General features: G+C 28.9%; 2 protein-coding genes and 1 pseudogene across 3 annotated transcripts; 1 reads left to right on the forward strand and 2 right to left on the reverse strand.

Moving 5' to 3' along the window:
* Positions 1 to 1421: 1421 nt before the first annotated feature.
* On the reverse strand, positions 1422 to 7875 carry LOC145963986 (uncharacterized). The gene is made up of 5 exons (XM_083086343.1): positions 7663 to 7875; positions 5191 to 5474; positions 3700 to 4037; positions 3455 to 3608; positions 1422 to 1603 (listed from the first exon to the last, which is right to left on the reverse strand). The coding sequence occupies exons 2-5, from the start codon at positions 5309 to 5311 to the stop codon at positions 1422 to 1424; spliced, it is 795 nt and encodes a 264-aa protein (XP_082942469.1). The 5' UTR covers positions 5312 to 5474; positions 7663 to 7875.
* An 8566-nt stretch (positions 7876 to 16441) lies between these two features.
* LOC145964598 (uncharacterized) lies at positions 16442 to 18957 on the reverse strand. 2 transcript variants are annotated; one of them, XM_083087554.1, is made up of 5 exons: positions 18724 to 18957; positions 17869 to 18446; positions 17534 to 17748; positions 17296 to 17455; positions 16442 to 17166 (listed from the first exon to the last, which is right to left on the reverse strand). In XM_083087554.1, exons 3-5 carry the CDS (start codon positions 17696 to 17698, stop codon positions 17030 to 17032), a joined length of 462 nt encoding a protein of 153 aa, XP_082943680.1. In that variant the 5' UTR covers positions 17699 to 17748; positions 17869 to 18446; positions 18724 to 18957; the 3' UTR covers positions 16442 to 17029. The 2 variants fall into 2 exon arrangements, with proteins under 2 accessions (XP_082943680.1, XP_082943679.1); XM_083087553.1 differs by having other exon boundaries at positions 16442 to 17199; positions 18724 to 18956.
* Positions 18958 to 20096: 1139 nt separating this feature from the next.
* Positions 20097 to 21838, forward strand: LOC145963987 (kynurenine 3-monooxygenase-like; annotated as a pseudogene).
* Positions 21839 to 21947: the final 109 nt, after the last annotated feature.

Raw genomic sequence — 21947 nt, forward strand, 5'->3', positions numbered from 1 at the left:
CTTCGAATGGTGGTCTGAAGAGGAATTTATTAAGAGATACAGATATAATAAGATACAGATATAATTAGATTATATAATAATTACCTTTTCATTAATATAAGTGCTAGCATTGAAAGCAGATGCAATCTTGAGCCATGCTTCTTGCTTGGCTTTAATGGAACTGCCATCCGTTTTTTTATTTTCAATAACATGTTTGTACTTGACCATGCATTCAAGTGAAAACTTTTTTTCAAAAGATGTAAAATTTTTCTTTTTTTGTATCGATGACATTCTGTCACTTTTGATACTTATTTAAAAAAAGATTACTCAAACAAGCGCGTATCGCTGCTTTAATCAATATTTTAAATCTCAAGACGAATTTCATGTGAGTAATTATTCCATTTTTCAATTAAATACAGTCTCAAGTGATCTTTAATCAAAATGTAACTATTGAACCGTTCGTATCTCAAGACACAAAACTCCAATCTGAGTATCTCATCTGATACGTTCTTGAGACGAGACTCGAGAAACGACTATAAATACGGGCCTAAATGTGATAGATTTAACGTATATCAATTGCGTATAATTTTAGTTGTGATGTCCTACTGATATACGTTGTCATAAACTATATTTATTCGTTTTTTAATGCTATTCTCAAACCAATTAAAATCGTATTTGATAAACTAATAAACTACGTTTTATGAATACATAATTTTTACGAATTACGAGTACCTATATAAACGTATTACAATGACTATTTAAAATACGTATTGTAATGACTATTTAAAATACGTATTGCAATTACTATTTAAAATATGTATTGCAATGACTATTTAAAATACATTATTTTTATTATACTTTTAAATGATTTTTGTTTTTAAATAAACGTATTATATACAATTATACAGGTTGTCCCATTTTAACTTACACAACAAAATATCTCGAAGATTAAGCTTCATCGAAGAAAATGTTTCAAACAAAAGTTGTAGGATTTAAAAATATCTACTTATTGATCTTATCATTTTGACCTTGGATAGGGTAATCAGTTTACATTAAAAAAATGTGATTTCATTTAAAAATTTAAGATAATTTTGCCCTGACTTTGACAACTCTACCCAAGATCAAAGTAATAAAATCAATAAAAAGATATTTTAAAACATTATAACTTTTGTTTGAAACACTTTTGTCGATAAATCTTAGTTTCCGAAATATTGTGCTGTGTAAGTTAATGGGACACCTTGTATAGCTACAATAATAATAAAAGTAATGAGATTTAGTGCAAAGAATATATGTCACTAAATATAAAATAAAATAATAACAAATTTCAATCGTAATTTTCTTTTATTTTTTAGAAGATATGTTATTTAATTAATAAAAGAATTAGTATTATTATAGACTAATTTATTTCAAAACTTTATTGTTTACTATAATATAATAAGTAATTATAATAAGAAAAAATATATAATATAAAATATATAATAAGAAAAAATTAGTTTCATCTTTAATTTTTTTGCGTTTGCATTATACACGTGGCGACTTTTGGCCAACTTTAGCCACGATTGTATGGCATCTTTAATGCATTGATCGGAAGAATTATTTCCCTTAAATTGCATTTTAACAGCATCTGCAAGAAATAAAAATTTTTATATATTAAAAATATACGTATTTTAAAAAGATTAATAAAGATTACACTTAAATAATATGTGTTTCTTGTAGGACTTTTCACACTAAAAAAGAATAAAAAAAAAGAATGCTTTTTAAAAAATTCCATCAATCTTTATAAACTCCGATTTAAATTTTTTATGTATTGTAATAACGCAAATTCATAATATATGTAATAACTATAAAAAATTTAAATATTCTCTTAGAATATATAAAAATAAATGTGATAATATAAAACCCTTTTTATTGTTTATGTATACAAAATTTAAAATAATATATTATAAATAAAATTTAAAATAATATATTTTAAATTTTGTACAATTTATTGGGGCAATATTTAATGTCAAAAAAATGTGTGCGTGTTTGTACTATATATATATATACACTATTTTTTTGACATTAAATTGCCCCAATAAATTTTATAATTTTAAAATATATTATTTTAAATTTTGCATACATAAACAATAAAAAGCTTTATACTATCACATTTATTTTTCCATATTGTAAAAAAATTTACATTTTTTATAGTTATTACATATATTATTCATTTGCGTTATTACATAAAAAATACAAGTCGGAGATTATAAAAATTGAAAGGTGATGAAATTTTTTTACAAACCTTTTTTTTCAGTATAAAAAGTCCTACAAGAAACATATTATTTGTTGAGAAATAAAAAGTTGATGAAAATTTGTTATTATAAGTGTGTGTGTGTGTGTGTGTGTGTATAATAAATCTATTCAATGGATTGGACATTGAAATAATATAAGAACAATGTGTTACAAACTATTTATCTCTTATAATATATTATATTATTATATTATAAATCAATTATTATATATGTAGGGTTAAAAGTACGTTTGATGTACCGGCTCGCGTAGTCTTGCGTTCGGTCGCGGCGTATTATGGCAAGATTATACGGTTGCCGGATCCTTTAGCGAGCCGCCACTAAGAGATAAATTTTTATTTGTTACAAGCGCACTTCCTGTCGCTGTGTATTGCGGCTAGATCATACGGTTCTCCGAGACCGTTATCGAAAAATAAGTTTCGTTTGTCGGTTTTCTTCACATGCGTTAAGTTAAGATATAAAACGACGAGCAGCAGCGAGCAGTTAGTCAGTCCTGCCTTTGCCGTCGTTGTAACACAGTCAATTCGTTACTTCTTATTGTACTACATTCTTCTATATTAAATAAATCCATATATTTTTATTTTTTTATATACATATATAACATGTACAGGGTGTAACTGAATAAACATAATACGGAGCACACAATCAAATTCTCTGGCCAATTTGGAGATGCTTTTTCCTCAATGAAAATGTCGAGGCACCAATAATTTTCAAGTTATCAATGATTGAAAAAGAAAAGCTTCTCACAAACTAAACTTTGTAGAATTAAAATATTAACAAAACTACATTCTTCAGTTAATTTCAGGTAGAGTTTACTTTAATAGAATTTTAATTTAAAGCTTTGTTACAAAGATATAAGATGGCAAAAATTGGGAACATGCAAAAAGTAATGACCTTTTCTTCCATTTTCGCTGAGAAAAAATTATTTCCAAATTAGCTACAAAATTTGATAGTGTGCTTTATGTATGTTTTTTTCAGTTACACCCTGTATACATACATACATACATACATATATATACACACACATGTATATATATTATATTACAATTTTCTAAAGAGTTATTGTGATAAAAGAAATAAAGAATATAATAATTGATTTATAATAGATAAATAGAGATAAATAGTTTGTAAATAGTGTTATAATATGAACTTATTTCAATCCATTGAAAAGACTGCATTATATGTACCTGTAATAACTTCCCGTAATTTTGTGGTTTCGAAACTTCTTTTCTTTTGTCTTTTCCAGTTATACGTCATTGCTAACTTTGTGATTACAAATTTCAACATATTCATTACGCTGGCTCTTTGATCAGCACCTCCAATAGTGGAAAGACGTCCTTTCTATGAAAAATTATAGTTGCACATTAATCAAGTTTAATTGTTTTAAAATTACAAAAGTAGACGTAATTTTTAGTAGAATTTTAAACCAAACCAGATAGGTATAAGCAGGTCCGGGTATTTCTCGGCCTCCATCTACTGTTTTTATAGATAACAGTTCTTCTAACTTTTTAAAATCATCATCGTTTTTTAATGATAATTCAGGCAATCCATCCGGTTTTGATGTAGGATTTAAGGATATCATCATAGTTTGTAAAAGTCGATTTGTACAGGCATTGTTCTGCTCACATAAAATTGTTATCTTCTCCATTCGCTCTATTACGTATTTTTGAAATTGTTGTTGTGACATTGTTGTTCCTGCACCTATTTCAAATCTTGACGATGTATGTCCATTAAATTCAACATCGTTTTGCGTATTTTTTGATAACGAACCTATAAAACAATATCAGATTATAATAGGGAATAAATATTCTACTGAAATTTTTAGAAAGAAACATTTTATGTACAGTTGGTTTTACGAATCTTGATTTATAAGTTTATCTTGATATATCTGTCGTATTACTTTATAATAGAATTATATTTAATAATGACTTAATATGCAATTGTATTCAAAGTATATGTGCGTAGATAACTCTTATATATAAATACTATACAAACTTATATATCTCTTAAATAATATATATACACACACACACACACACACACACACACACACACACACACATATATATATATATATATAAACTATATATATCTAACTCAATCTACATTAAATCGAAACTGATATACTTTACTACTAGTTTTATTTTTTCCACATAAAAATAAAAAAATAAGATGTAGGATTAATTATTATAATTAATTATTATGATTCCTAATATTTACAATATCAATTTTTACATTTATTTAAATAATGATATTCTGATGTTTTCTACAAAAAATATCGATACAAAAAATTTTATTACACATTTAAGATTTACCTACACACATATACTTTGAATACAATTGCATATTAAGTTATCATCAAATATAATTCTATTGCAAAGTAATACGACAGTTCACAAGATAAACTGATAAATCAAGATTCGTAAAACCAACTGTACATAAAATAATGTTTCTTTCTAAAAATGCATAAATGCTGTACATTTTAGATTTAGCAGATAAAATGTGCTAATACATTTTTTTTAAATTAATTAATATAATATTTAATTAAACATTTTAATATATTAAGATGCAAGAAAAAAGGCTCTAATAGACAAACTATAAATAATAAAGAACAGGCAAATAAAGAGCCGAGCGCGGTAAGTAGAGCGCAATAAATTGAGATATGTGAGTTAAAGCAGGTTTATTTCGTATGTTTCGGTCGTTAAATTTGGACCATCTTCAGCATCTGGTAAACAAAAAGTACAAAAAATATGAAAACGATGTAAGAATCGATCTAAGATACACATATTATAAAAGAGACGCGTATAGAAAAAGGAGATATAAACGGTTACATATATATACAGAATTTCCTTAGAATAAATTTATATAAATTAAAATAAAAATTGATTAAGTCTATATTTTTCTCCTTTACACTAATCCTTACCTGAAACTTTTAACACTCGGTGAACTTTGTATTTCATCCATGTAACGTCATATGGTTCATTTTCCAATACCAGTGAATCAAAAACTTCTTGAGATCTAGTCTTTGGCCAATAGCATTTCATTCGATCATTTATTAGCTAAATCAATGGGACGACGGCACATTCTTTCTTTTTACCATTTAAAAACTCCACAAGGGCATATTTTTTTATTGTTTAGAGACATAATTCCTATAGATTTTTTGTAACAACCTATATAATCATATTTTACTTTTTTCGGTAATACCTGCTATTCATAAGAAAGCACATTAAACAAATTTTCGATTATACACAAATACGATAAATGGCTTAAAACAAGAACAAACTTTTTCATAGCTTCTTCAGCTACATGTATGTAAGCCTTGATCAAAGGTGCGCTAGATAAAATAGTAACTACTACGTGAAATAGTAAAAAGTGTCGATATTTTACGTCGTCAAGAATATTGTAAAAAATTATTACGTCGCTATATAAAAGAATGAATCGAAACTCAGTTGCTTTAAACTTTTTTAAGTCTACTAAAACTTGAGGTTTTCGACAAAAATCAGACGTGACGAATTTACGTATTATTTGTATATTATAATCAATTGCTGCAAGATTATGTCGAGAAAGTTTACAGTGACACCCTCCTTCTACCCAATACTTCACAAGCAAACGCTTCGTAACACCTAGATATATTAAATGCATAGGATCCAATACAAATTGCTTTACGAGATCTATATTTAAAGCAAGTAATGGCGATTTTCCTTTCACATGATCATTATTAGTCTCTTCACCTATGTAGTCGTGTTTTGTTCTCAAAATTACTGAATTACTTATTTTAGTTGGAAAAAAATTCGATTTTTTATTCTTTTAATAGTACACCTTTCGCATCCGTACATACTTGTATGCCCTTTGATCATCTTTAGCATGGCTCTTGCGGGCGCATCAGCTGCAAAACACTCAATTTCAACATTAAATATTTTCCCGTTGTATTGAAACCCGTTTTCTCGTAAAGAAATTATTTCTTTAATGAAAAGTTCTAGATATTTTTCAAGATTTATTGGCTTTCCTTCGCCACAAAAACATGCAATCATAAATGGACATGAATCTACGATATCATCGCTACGAGCTAACATTGGTCACAAATTAGTTCTATTACTCTTGAATATGGGTAAACCATCAATGTTTATAATTAAATTAATTATTAAAATTTCGCCCCTCAATCCGCCATTCTGTAATTTACGTGTCAAACATTTCTGAATACCGTAATAATACATTTCGCCATTATCAAAAGAAATAGTTTCCAATTTCCTAGGAGTACGTAATAGATTTCTAACAATACGCGGTAAAAATGGATAGGCTGGATTAATTAATTCTAAAATCATATTTAACGCTGCGCGTGTTAAATTATTATTGATTGCTAGCCTACGCAAATTATTTGTAAAATTGACTGGATTTACTACAAATGTATGTGTTATGAGACTGTTATCATTATGATTTTCATTATTCTCAGCACTAGAACTGTCACTGTCGTCAATGTATAATGTATATTCATCATCTATGTTATTAAAATTTAATTCTGTGAGCATTGATGTGGAAGGAGATTTATTAGTAGCATTTACTGTATCTACAGCGATTTCAACACTTTCATTATTCCCAATTGTATAGCATGTAGGTGAACATAAATTTTGTGTATTTGTAAAAGTTAAATTAGAATTATTTGTTTGTGTGCACGAAGACAATAATATGTTTTGTACTGCATTATTTATCTTTCGACGCAACTGTCGATTGCTCAGAAGCTTCGTATTCTCACACATTTTTAATTTTAATTTTAATTTTAATTTTAATGATTTATATAACGGTGAATAACAATTATAAAATATTGAAAATAAGAGATCTGATATTTTTTAATGTAACATTTACATCTCTAAACAATTTTTAAAATACCTATAATAAAACAAAATGTAATAATAAATGTAATAAAAGAGCAGATATAAAATCTCTATTATTAATACAGAATTGCATATATTGAGGCCATAAAAGCGCGATTATAAGCAAGACTGTTTAGGAAAAGCTATATAATACTATAGATAATATAGCTGTAAATAATACAAAATCAATTTACATATTATTTGTAAGCAACACAATAATTTTAAGATAAAGGAAAAAAAACTATTACATTAATCTTTTGCGAACTTGTAAATGTGTTTTAATGTTTAAAATTTAATCAAATATGGCACATGCGCATAATAAACATTTTAGTCTTTCTAACTAATAAATCTTCAAATTATTAAAAAAATTAATTATAAAAAACTCTCTTATGTAATACAATGAAAACCTTAAAACCATTATAATTGTTAATATGAAATACTAATGTATAAACACTTTTACTGCAATTACATAAAGAATAGAAAAAAAAGAAGAGAAACAAAATATAAAAATATAATAAAATTTTTACCTTTGAAAACGTTGTCGAAATTCAATTTTTGTAAGCCACACAGAATCGTCAATAAAAGAAATGATCAACAACACCATCAACGTACAAACACATTTGCGCGATAATTAAAGTAAAATATTATCCGACAAGATTTTAAGCTTTCGGACCAGGCGAGTATTTTAGCTTCGGAATAGGTAAGCAGGAACGCTATGATCCGTGTGGAGCTGTCGACACTGTGAAGTGATGTAGCAACGGCGCGGCAGCAGCTCACCGCGGAGTCGAGAGAGCGTTTGTTTTAACAAAAGACGAATATTAACGTTCTTTGTTGCATATGCTGGCAATACTTCCAAACAAAACAAACGGGACATAAGACGTTTTAAAGATATCTTAAAGACGTCTTAATAAAGACCTGTTATAATACTATAAAAGACATCTTAATGACGTCTTTACAATTTATATTATATAGTATGTATAGTAATAAATTAATATTTTAATATATTTTGATATTAAAATTTATATATAATACTTATCGTTGAATATATATATATATATGTGTGTGTGTGTGTGTGTGTGTGTATGCACTTAAACCATAAATTTATTTTTCTTCACAGAAAATGAAACATATACACTTCAGAATACACTTACACATTAAAATGCAATGATTATTCCAATAAGCTGTAATTGCATGTAAGCCATGCAATATATTTTATAAATCGTCAAAATATTTATATTTTAATGCAATAATATATCTTGTCAAACTGTAAAACAGTCATTATATGTATTAGAATATGTATTCACCAGCATGTGAGTCAATGAGTAAAATTTGTACTGATATACTTATGAGTATATCATTTTACTGTAATAACTCGGTTAAATAAAAACGTTATTATTTCGTTACTATTATTATTCTAACAATAAAATTATGTGTCACATTAGTTTCAGGGGAAGGAAGATATTCATAAAATTATTAAATACTATAATCAAAATTCAAAATATGCATGTCAATATAACATGCACGTATATTATAGAGATAATTATTGTATATATAATGCAATACATATATATATCTTGATACGTTTATAAAAGGAAGTTCGTGAAATTATTATAAATGTTGAAAATTTATTATTTTTATGGTTTTTATACAATCGTATAATATACGATAATGATATCCATTTTTATTACGTTTGCATAAAACAAAACAGATTTTATGCGTTGAAAAATATTATATAAGAATACGAAAAGAAACGTTTAATTATAGAATGTATCTGCGTCTATTTTATTTTTTAAAATCGTATATTTATGTAATCGAAGAAACGTTTATTGAAAACGTATATAATTTATGAGAAAAATTTCATTTATAAATGTTTACAAAATTCTATTCTATAAATGGTATAATATAAGTCTATAAAACGTTAATAAATTGTTGCACAAATAATATATACACACCTGATTTTACAACTAAAATATTATACGACTAAGAAACATTTTATTATTATATATATTTAACTCAAAATATGGTCAAATTTATATCACGAACATTAATTGAAATATATTGTTTAATTAAATATACACATAACTCTTACTATAATTACTGTGTGCTCTTTTACTGTAAAACCTTCTAACATCGTACACACGAAAACATTTGTCATTCACTCACGAAAATATATTAATTACGATCACGCGTATTAATCAATAGATAATTGCATGGTATATATGATAATTGCACGACACTCTCGATGTTGATCACACGTGACACGTATTTTATTATATTGTGACGGAAAAACGATTATACAAAGTTATTATTTTTATATAAAGTTTGACACTCGAGAAAAGTGTATGATTAATTTGCGAAATACTCTCGCAGCAATATTATTTTTGTTGCTAATAAATATTTTCTTATTTTAGAATGTTTATCTCATGTTTTAATGCAAGAATTTTTAAGTGCATTACTTAAAATTATAATATAAATCTCTATATATAATTTGTAATAATATACGAAAAATATATTCGCGCGCGCGCGCACACACACACACACACACAATATAACATAAAAGAATGTGGAACAAACTTATTAATATTTAATTTAAAGAATTCAAAGAATTTAATTGTTTATCAAGTTAAATAATTAGAGCTCTCTTATTTTTAATAAATAATTAAAGCTCTCTTATCTTTAATAATATAATGTGTAATATAATAGCCAGTAGTTATAAACTTAAGATTTCTAAAACAAATGTTATTAAAGTTAGTAAAGCAATTACAGCTGTCACGTAAAAATCTAAGTGCCTCGTATATTTATAGTGCTCCATATGTCACGAAATCTGAAATCCTTCTATTCGATAATTCTAAACAAAACCACGCTGCATTTTAAGGAAATTATCAAAAGAAAACTAAACAACCTCTTTGAGTTGATACATACATTTCACAGGCTACTTGACACAGACTCATGAGTAAATTCTCAACTGAACAATAAATTAGTCAACCTACTCCCACTCTTCACTTAGAGCTAAATCTCAAGCCAATGAGCTTAACCAATTAAAAATTAAAAATTAGCCCTCCTTTCAAAAATCAATCTCTTATCCCTAAAAAGGAAGAAATTGAAATCTTCTAATTCGTCTAAAAAAGATTCTCACTATCCAGTGAGGAGGAGGAGCAATGACTTTAAAAATGTGAGCACAAGTCGCAACAAACACAGTTTTTCAGTCTGGTTTTTACCATCTTTTTGAAATCAGTTCAACAGTTCACTTTTAGTTCAGTTTGCTCTCAGAATTCAATTCCGTTTTGTTAATTCATTTAAAGTTTGTGCAAGTGAATCATAACAAATCGCAACAACTAACATAGTTTGTGGAAGTGAACTGGCTGAATTGACGAACCCTCTTGCTAATTCTCAAACACCAGCCAGGGTTGAGAACTTCTCTCCGACGGATTCGAGCTATGGAGAATAAATATACAACGCACACTATAAGTAATAAGTTCACATACTGTCTTGCTTTTATTTCCTATATTTTTATTTGTTGTTTCTCATTCACGAAACGATCCTTAGCAATCAATTTAAATTTGCAACAAGTAAAGTTGATAGAAAAAAATTTAAATCAGATCTCCAAATAATTCAGTAATTAAGCAAGTAATTTCTAATTTTAAATTGCAATCGAACAATAAAATTTATTATCTCAGTCCCTCACGTTCCTCCCCCTCTTTTTCTTTTCTTTACCTTCTCCTTAATCATTATGAATCTCTGAAAAGTGATTTGCGATTGAGTCCTTCGTTTTCTCCTTAATTATCGTGAATCTCTGAAAAGTGATTAGTGATTAAGTTCTTTACCTCCTCCTTAATCGCCGTGAATCTCTACAAAGTGATTCGCGATTAAGTCCTTTACTTTCTCCTTAATCGCCATGACTCTCTGAAGAGTGATTCGCGATTAAATCCTTTCATTTTCCTTTAATCGTCAAGAGTCTCTGCAAAGTGATTCGCGACTCATTACCTCCTTTATTTTATTCTCTTATTTATTCTACCCTCTTACTCGACTACTATATTTATATATTCCTTCTTCCCACTTTTTTCTCTCGATATGTTAATTAAATTGAAACTTAAATTAAATTAATGGAATAAAAAAAAGAAATCTAGAAATGATAAGGAGAGAAGTGATTTCTATAATAAAACTTAAGGATCGTTTCCCAACGACAATAAAAATAATAATAATAATAATAACAATAGCTACAGTGATAATAGTAAATTATAAACAATAGTTACAGTGATAATAGTAAATCATAAATCGGATTTTATTAGTGCCGCGATACGGTAATCGACGCACAATATTGCGGTTCCGGAATCGTCAGAATCGTCGTAGGCAACAATAAGCTCAAGAAGCTACAAACCCTGATCATCTCAGAAACGGTAATTTAAAATCCAATTAGATAAAATGATAAATTAAAATCCAGTTTAGAAAATAATAGTTTAGCAAAAAATAACTTAGAAAATACACTACTCAAAAGAATCTAGGAAACACTTTTCATACCCTAAAAATTAGGTTATTTTCAAACCGCTGAAACTCGTCGAAAAATCATCGTAGAAAAAAAATTCGAAAAGCATTTTGAAGCATGAAGTTTCAACTTTAACGCGCTATCGGTGGTTTTTTAAAAATCTTTTATCTTCCTTATTCTGCGCTTTAAAAAGGAACACACTGTTTAGTTCCTTAAAATTATGTATTTTTAACACGCTGCAACTTGATGAAAGAAATTTTTTTCGAGAAATTCAACTCAAGTTCTATAAATTACAACATTTTCTCTGTAAAATGTTTTTTTAAAAATCTTTCTACGATTTTTTTTGACCGAGTAATGCGATTTTGAAAATAAACCAATATTTTTTAGATATGATATCGATACTCGGTGAAAAATCATCGTAGATGCAAAATAAAAAAACCATTTTGAAGCTTGAAACTTCAACTTTAACGCGCTATCGTTAGATTTTTTAAATTTTTTATCTTCTTTTTTCTGCGCTTTAGAAAAGAACATTGTGTTTTTCCTTAAAATTACGTTTCTTTGACACTCTGCAGTTCGATAAAAAAATTTTTCTCAAAAAATTCAACTCAATATCCATAAACTACAACATTTTACCTACAAAACGCTTTTTTAAAAACTTTCCTACGATTTTTTTTGACCGAGCTACATAACTTCGAAACCAATATGTAAAATGATGTATACCGCCGGCATTAGCGTTATCCAATGTGCACCACGTGGAGGTTGCCGATCGGATTTTGCACATCATGTGTTGTGTGTGTGTGTGTGTGTGTGTGTGTGTGTGTGTGTGTGTTTTACATAGCAGAGATAAGGACCCCGCAGTTCGTCACTCCTGCAGTATTTAATGACTCCAAACCCTCTCTGCTCTCTCTCTCTCTCTGTGTGTGTGTGTGTGTGTGCGCGCCAGCACGCGTGCGCGCGTGAGTGCATATGTGTTTAATAGCGTGTGTTACTTCCTCTCTGATCAATTACCGCTTGCAGACGCTCTTCTTCATATTGATTTCGAAGTTATGTAGCTCGGTCAAAAAAAATCGTAGGAAAGTTTTTAAAAAAGCGTTTTGTAGGTAAAATGTTGTAGTTTATGGATATTGAGTTGAATTTTTTGAGAAAAATTTTTTTATCGAACTGCAGAGTGTCAAAGAAACGTAATTTTAAGGAAAAACACAATGTTCTTTTCTAAAGCGCAGAAAAAAGAAGATAAAAAATTTAAAAAATCTAACGATAGCGCGTTAAAGTTGAAGTTTCAAGCTTCAAAATGCTTTTTTTATTTTGCATCTACGATGATTTTTCACCGAGTATCGATATCATATCTAAAAAATACTGGTTTATTTTCAAAATCACATTACTCGGTCAAAAAAAATCGTAGAAAGATTTTTAAAGAAGCATTTTACAGAGAAAATGTTGTAATTTATAGAGCTTGAGTTGAATTTCTCGAAAAAAATTTCTTTCATCAAGTTGCAGCGTGTTAAAAATACATAATTTTAAGGAACTAAACAGTGTGTTCCTTTTTAAAGCGCAGAATAAGGAAGATAAAAGATTTTTAAAAAACCACCGATAGCGCGTTAAAGTTGAAACTTCATGCTTCAAAATGCTTTTTTAATTTTTTTTCTACGGTGATTTTTCGACGAGTTTCAGCGGTTTGAAAATAGCCCAATTTTTAGGGTATGAAAAGTGTTCCCTAGATTCTTTTGAGTAGTGTATTAAATTCGAAAATAGTAGTTTAAGAAACAATAATTTAAAAAACGATAGTATAGAAAATAATAGTTTAGAAAATAATAATAATAATTTTAAGAAAACAATACACACAATCACCATTCACTTCTTTCTCCTATCCTTGCACATAGCTATTCTCCAGTCTCCTCTCCGGAGCATCCCCCTTCACCTACTTCTCCATTCTCCACTTGCAAAATATATCCCTTTGCCCCGTCTAGTAACCCCGATAAGGTTTCCTTTCATACTGATTATAACCCTCGAATCCGATTCTCTCTCTCTTTCGGAGCGATTTCCAGGAATCGTCCGAGTTCGACGAGGCTCTCGAAAACTTTGCGAGAGACTTGTCCGACCTCGAAGGAAGTTCCCACGACTTCGAGTACCTCCTAAGGAGGCGGCGAATAATCGCGAGACTCCCGAACCCAGTTGTCCCGACACACTAAACTATTTTTTATTTCCCCGCCTTGATTTCCCGATTCCTGAGGAGGCATTTTGGACCCAAGTCCCGTGGATCACGAGGAATTGCACAATTTTGTAATCAGCAGGAGCGCTGATGCTATCATTCCTTAATACCTGCCGGGATACCAACTTCCATTGGGGGACTTCCCATTCAAGCCCTGTGGAAAAAGTTTCCTCCTTCCACTATTCAATTCGAAACTCCTGATCCCATATGCCCACCCTCTATTATATTCACACACACACACACAGATGTATGATATGTATATTAAAATTTTTCCTGATAGAAACATAATTATTATAAAGCCCCAGTCAGGGCTAAATTATTAATGCCCGATTTCACCAACCGCGTTTAACTTTAATCTTACAATTAGTTCAACTCACTCTTTGTCTCTTTCTAAAGGAAGAGTTAGAAGGAGAAAGAGTGAGTTAAACTAAGATTAAAGTTAAAACGCGGTTGGTGAAATCGGGCATAAGTGTAGGTTTTTCCCAGCTGATCCTGATTGACGACCTCCGAACCAATGTAACATCCGCGAAAATTATTTATATTACACACATGCACACACACTCAATCACATTTACGCGTTAAAGATCTCGTCTTTATATCTCAAATCTCACAATTATTGTAATTGTATTTCTTTTCTTCAATTTAACTCATAAATAAAATTTTAATTTTAATTCTATGATTCTTTTATTATTTTTTCTAACCCGTTCTTTTCCCTGAATCCTGAGATCGCACAGTCCCGTCCTGAGTGAAAAGGATTAATTTCCCTTATCAAAAAGGGACCGCTGAGTGGATAGGCCTACGAAAGCCACAGAATTAAAGAGATCATTTCGATCATTGATCTGTGCCAGGCCCTTCACGGTTCGCTTGATCCACACACACGCCCTTAACAAATGTGTCACAGGGTAAGTAGGTTACGCTCTTCCAAACGGTCTTATCATTCAAGGATCTGGACGTAACAGAGCATTAGCCACGTATTTTTTCGCTAAAAGAGGTCATTAGGTAGTCTATGAATATCGATCAGATAAATAATACTAAAAATTATATTAAAGCTTCAGGATTTAATTATTAATTTTATCACAATTTACTGTCGGAAATTAATATTCCCTCGTCATTCACTTTAGTACTAATTTATTAAGATAATACATCGATATGCAAGTTGACACATATATGACATCTTTTTATCAATATAATTAATAAAAATGACAATCTACAAGAAATTCAAAGAATTCTTACAAAGAATTTTTTACGATAGTGTCAAGGGAAATATGAGTTTACGTTCATCAATTTATCACTTCGAACTATCAAAATGCCTTTTGCATTCTCGTGCGTAACTTTGCATAACTTTTCATTCATGCGTTTCGACACGTTAATTATTTCTTTTGCAGTGCATCTATCCAGAGAAAGATAGAGATGTATGTGGGAGGAGGTCGGACGTGTCTTTACGCCCATTTGATCAACGAGCGACAGAATCCATCCGTGGCAACGGCATTGACGCATATCCTGTGGAGAGAGCATTCACACATTTTTCAGCCTAACGAATAATTGCTAGAAAACAATATTCGCAGACTAGAAAAATATGTGAGGCGCAAGTGGCTGGATCGGGAATCGAACCCGAGTCTTTCGCTTTCCGGGCAACTGCTCTAGACCACTGAGCTATCCAGACCTCACACCTAATGCTGCTTTTTAACACAGTGATATGCGACTCCAGAGCGATGTTGGTATCTTGCTCGATGGATGCAATGCCGATTGCCATGGAGGATCCTTGAAAAGGTCGCTCGCTGACCAAATAAGTGCCGGTGGAGGTATTCGCGTACATGCTGGCTTCCGACTGGCCTTCCATATAAAACGGCACCGACGAGCACAACGCCGTAGAGTGACCACATCCCCCAAGATCCCTCTAGTATATACTAAAATCCCCACTGTACCAAATAGCAGTGGCGGATGGACCCTAAGATAGGGCCGGGGCAGGCCTCCAGAGAAAGATAGGGATGTATGTGGGAGGAGGTCGGACGTGTCTTTACGCCCATTTGATCAACGAGCGACAGATTCCATTAACAGGCGATGTCTTAATGTGATTTTATTGAATGACTATTTTTTTACTATTCGAAATATAAATATGGACGATTTCCCACTATACAAAGTAATGTATTTAATACGTTTCGATAATGTTTCTTTGTAACGTGAATTGTTTTAGAGATGTATACAGAAACATTTTAGAGAGGTAACATAAACGGTTAATGTCCGCATTCAGATACTTACATAAGAAACATTATAGAAACATTTCTTGATATTGTATCATAAACATTTTGTGGAAATAGTATTTAAATGTTACTATGGTATATTACTATAATATATTTACAGCTACATACACAATAATATATTTATAGTCAATAGTAAAACTTTTAACTACATAATGTACCGATTTAAACTATTTTAACTATTTTAACTATTTTTTAAGTATAATATATATTGTTATGTTAATATGTTATACGTAAAAATAGATTAAAGTCAACAAAGTTATGTTGTTAAAAGTTCTTACTATTAACAATTATATTATATATAATCACCGACTATATATAAGCAAATTGGAATTGAAATGGACGTAATAACAACATTTCATGAAATAATACATTTATTTATTTAATTGCATAAGTATAACTCGCAATTTATTAAAATAATTATTATTTTAATTTAATATTTATACATAACATAAATTAATATAAATTGAAGATCGTAAACTCTCTATGAAAAATATTATATTTGAAACAAAACATAGATAAAGCAAAAAAAACTTCTTTCTTATTATCATAGCATAATATTAAAGTATTACGTAATATATAAATATTTATATCGTTAATACTAAAATAAAAAATAATTATTTTATATCTGTATATACAATTATATACATGTATAGTATTTTATAATAAAATATTTTAAAAACTTTATAACTTTTAACTAAACTTTCGTAAATTGCAACTGAAATTAAATAAATGTAAGAATTTAATCACTTAAATGCGTTTAAAAAAGAATAAGTATTTAAAATAATATAAATATTATATAAAATAATTATTGCCATTATATAAATATATTATTTTAATTTAAATTAATTATATAATTATTAATTTCATATATTAAATGCTATAGAAAATAAACTCGTGGAATAAAAAATCAAATTTTTTGTTTAAAAATAAAAATGAAAATATTATATGTTTACGTCGTCTGTCGCAGTATCGTTTCTTGCAGTTTCATTCCTTGCATTTTCATTTCTTGCATTTTCACGATTTAATCGCAGAGTTGATTGTCTAAACCATGCTTTCAAAATCTCCTCAAATTGTGCTTCTGTTATAATAGGACAGATATTTTTAATGGCATCTGAAGAAATGAATATTTATAAGATACAAAAATAAAATAAATATAAAATAAAATATGTGTAAGATATGGGGAAACAATATTTTGTATACAACTTACTCTTCATGCACATAATTAGTTTCAAATCTTTTAATTTAAAATTATTTTTAGCTCCTGTCCAAGAACACTTTGAAGCCAAATTATTTGTGAATAATTTTTGCAATATCCTCTTCATTGCATCTTTCTCATTTGTTCCACCAATCATAGTTAACATATTAACCTAAAATATTATTATTTATTGATCATATTCCTAACGCATTAAATATCAATTTAAAAACAAAGATAAAATTGTACATACCAGCTGTGATTGTGCTTCCTCAGATACTAATATAATTTCAAAATTATTAATATTTTCAAGACAATCCATTGGTAATGATGGAAGCAAGTTAATATTACGGTGAATATTTACATTATTGCCATTATTTTCTAAAATATGTAAACGCTCGTCTATTCGTCTACACATTAATTTTATTTCGAGTATATTTCCTAATATAGTATTTAGAGTTCTAGTAGCTGTAAAAAATAAATATGATTTGTATCTATGTTTTTATTTCTATTTCTATAATTATAGTGTGTATTTGTGTGTGTGTGTGTGCATATGTGTGTGTGTAAATGCTGAAAGCTAAAACTTACTACAATTGTCTACAGGAATATCATCTTTTGTAGGAATAACATTGTCCTCTGCTTCTAAATGTATTTTTCATCTTTTCAATTATGCCTTTTTCAATACCTAAATGTATATATGCACCAGGTGGCATATTTACAATATTACATAATGAAGGAGTTTTTAGCAATGTTCTACAATTTTTTGGAACAAGCAAGTTTTCTGATTTCATTATTGATAATAATTCATTTGCAGAATTATGCGAGATGTTATTTTTAATAATCCAATGAGCAATTTTATCTGCTAAGGCAATTTTATTCTGCGACTTAAATATATCTTTATCAACATTAAAATGTGTTGGTTTAATTTCAGAAGAATTGCTAACTAAGTTAATATTTTTATATCCATCGGTATTACTATTGTTTGTATTTAAAATATTTTCATTATAATTTTTTTCATTAAATTTTTCATTATTAGAAGAGTGCTGTATTTTATTATTAATAACATGCAGTAGTTGTTCTCTGGTCTTAGCATGTTCATTATGAACAATCCTACGGAAATGTCTATTTGTAACCTTTGATATTTCTTTTTTCTTCCATTGTGGTATCTAGAATAAAAATAGAATATAAATAAATATTGCACAATAAAAGTAATCTCTATTTCGTATATGCATTCTAACACATATATTGTAAACAAAAAAAGGTTATAAATTGAGATGTAATCGATTTTTAGGGTTAGGATCACTGATACAATTTTTGTAATTTCTTATTTACGGTATAAATAAGTGTTAGAAGATACATAACATATAAGAAATTTATTACATATAATACTTCTATAATAATTAAGTAATTTCTATATATATAATGTACAGATAAAATACATACTAAACTTGATGATTGACTCGAACTCTCACGTGTACTTATTTTGCACTATATATCACAAATTTTAGACGCGTACACAGAGAAAAGAACATATAAGAAGAAAATGTCAAAGATATAATAATAGTTTTTTATCACACGTAAATTACAAATGCACACCGCGAAACCACACTGCGAACTGCGAACGATACGCTGCCTCGAACACTCCGTACGTTGGGTCTGTTCTTTTCAGCTGCACTGTTGCACTAGTGCAATTAGTTAGAGTGAAAGAAAGACCCATTGTGCGAGCACATACATATTGAAATATACGCATGTGTGCATGTTCAAAATAATAGGCGCGTTTTCCGAAAAATGCTTTGACAGTATTATTAATAAGAATTTTAACATGAGGAGTAACTAAATATAATTTATTATAAACGTGTTGTATATGTAATTGAAAATATACATATATATGCAATAACCATTATACGTATTTTAAATAAAATTTTTACGAAATGTTAGTGTTTTTAAGTGTTACAATTGAAACATTTCATAATTATTTATATTGAGAACATTTCAAATATATTACAAATTATATGTATTTTAAATATTTCAAAATTATGTTTCGTAAATATTTATAAAATAATATAAAATAAATGTATCGAAATTAACAAATCATAAAACGCAACTTTGAATTGTTTAAAAGATGTATTAACTGTAACATTGCTTTAGAAACATTTATAATATAAGCAATTGTGAAATATTTCAATAGTAATGTTTATGAAATATGTCTAAAACATACAAATAGAATGTATCACTTGGAATCTATATGAAACAATTTGAAACATTACATGTACGTTTCATGTCTAGTGGGTTTATCAAATGATTTTTAACGTATAAACGTATAAACGATACAGCGGTAATTTTACGTAAGGAAAAAAATTAAAAATAAATTAAAAATGCGGAAAAAAATTGTACATAAAACTATTGTAAAAACAGAGATAGAAAATTATATACAATATTCCTTTTAATTCTTCCACAGGAAAACTCTAGTTTAGACCTTTATTCAGGTTCTTTTTAACTGTTTAACTTTTCAATGGTTGATTGTCTGCCACTGATTGAGGAGAACTTAAATGAAGATTGAAATCCATTGCAGAAACGAAAAAAATACTAAGAAAAATATATTGTGAATACTTTGTAGCACACATAATGGATAATATATTTTTTTTTTCCTCTTAATCGATGTTTTTTTACCTTAATTTATTTTTTAAAAATACATCTCTTAATTATCTCAATCATCTCACAAATTACTTTAATTAATGCTAATGATTGCATGCGAAATATAAAAAGCTATTTTTTTAAGTCAAATTACAAGAGCTTCTACTTGTGCGTGATATCTGATGACATCGTATATGTAAAGCCGCAAAAATTTCGCGCATATCACCTTTTTTGTTACACCCTTTTTCTATAACGTAGACTTGAGTCGCGTGAACATAATAACGAGTCAAACCAAAAATTAATTCAATTTGAATCATTTAAATCTCATTCCGTCGATTTTTACATTTTATCGATAATTGCGGAGAAATATCCAAAGATGCAAATCAATTTCAATGAAAAAACTCGTAGACGCCGATTCGAAAAAGGGAAAAATGAAATTTTTAAAGTGAGTAAGCATCGTGACTAGACGAGCAAGCATTTTTTTCCGCTTAACTATATCTCTTGTTTTTAGTGTGAAAATGGGAACGATAGAAGATGCAGAAACTGATTTAATAATTGGTGTCGACAGCGTACTCGAAGGTAGGAAAAATTATAGTTAAAAGACCGCTCTTTAATTGCATACAAACATATATTGAGCACGGTTACATCGAACTTTCCTTGACGTCTGGAAAAAATAACGAGTGTTGTATATAAATATCACAATAATTCCGATAAATTGCATTTGTTTGACCTACGGATGACAATTTCTTGATTTAATTTCTGAAAATTTTAATTAAGGAATTAATTTTTAAAAAAGTTCGCGTTGAGCGGTAACAATCTTTATTGTTACCGGTCGCGTGGTAAATTCATGATGAGTTCGTTACCGAACAAAGATCGCACGTTCACCGGCAATTCGTTCGCTCATTTCATGTGCTGGAAAAACTGAAAACACCCGTGGCATTATTGAAATTCTACGACGAGCATTTTCTTGATCGTTTGCTAATCGGCGAGCAGAGATTAATGCAATAGTTCCTCGAAAAAGAACCGCAAACGTTAATATCGATTAAGATTGATTTCCATTTTATTAGCACATTTTATTTTATAACCATCCGATTCATTTGGATAAGCATGTGGCATCCATCCGTTGCATCTTGTAGTGTAAACCTTATCACGTTGAGAAAACTGCTCTTATAATTGGCGATGCAGCACATGCGATGGTCCTTTTTACATTCAAGGAATGAATGCTGTGAGTGATTTTATCGAATCTATAAAATAATTTTATCAATTGATTTTTATCGCACTTGTGGAAAAAAACATGTAACGCAATCATGCTATATTAATATACACATGTGTGGAACAAAGCATATAGTAAACAGAATATTCTTTTACAAAATACATATTTATTTATTTTATCAAGTATTTGAAGATGTTTTATTGCTCGATGAATTAATGGAATGCTACAATTCGGACTTTGCTAAAATTCTGCCGAAATTTTCGGAATTACGATGCGACGACAGCCATGCAATATGTGACCTCGCAATGTATAATTATTTGGTTTATTTACCATGACAATATTTACCATTATTGAATATCTCTATTGAATTGAAAGAAATTAAGCATGTTTTTATGTCTTTCAGATGAGAGATTTAGTAACGAAAAAAATCTTTCCTTCTACGAAAATTCGTGGACAGAATTTTGTACACGTTCATTCCCAATTCCTGGATATCGCTTTATATTCCAGCGTGCATTTTTTACTCGTATGAGTTTTAGCGAGTGCATAGCCTATAAGGAATGGCAGGACAAAGTAGGAGAGTAAGATAATAAAACATAATAAAAATGGTTCTAAAAAACAATTTTTTTATTATAGGTTTTAAGAATAAGTCTCTGGTATTTTGGAATTTTTATTGTCGTTTTAGCTATTTCTCTAGCGCAAAGTACCATCTGAATGCGATCACTTGTCAAATGCCATTTATACGTTATGATCTAATGATAATAAAAATATTAATATTAATATTATAATATTATAAAAAAATTAATATTATAATATTATAATA

This window comes from Camponotus vicinus, unplaced genomic scaffold, assembly GCF_025532165.1.
Source record: "Camponotus vicinus isolate PSW18456_S1 unplaced genomic scaffold, iyCamVici1.0 SCAF_13, whole genome shotgun sequence".
NCBI classification, from domain to species: domain Eukaryota; kingdom Metazoa; phylum Arthropoda; class Insecta; order Hymenoptera; family Formicidae; genus Camponotus; species Camponotus vicinus.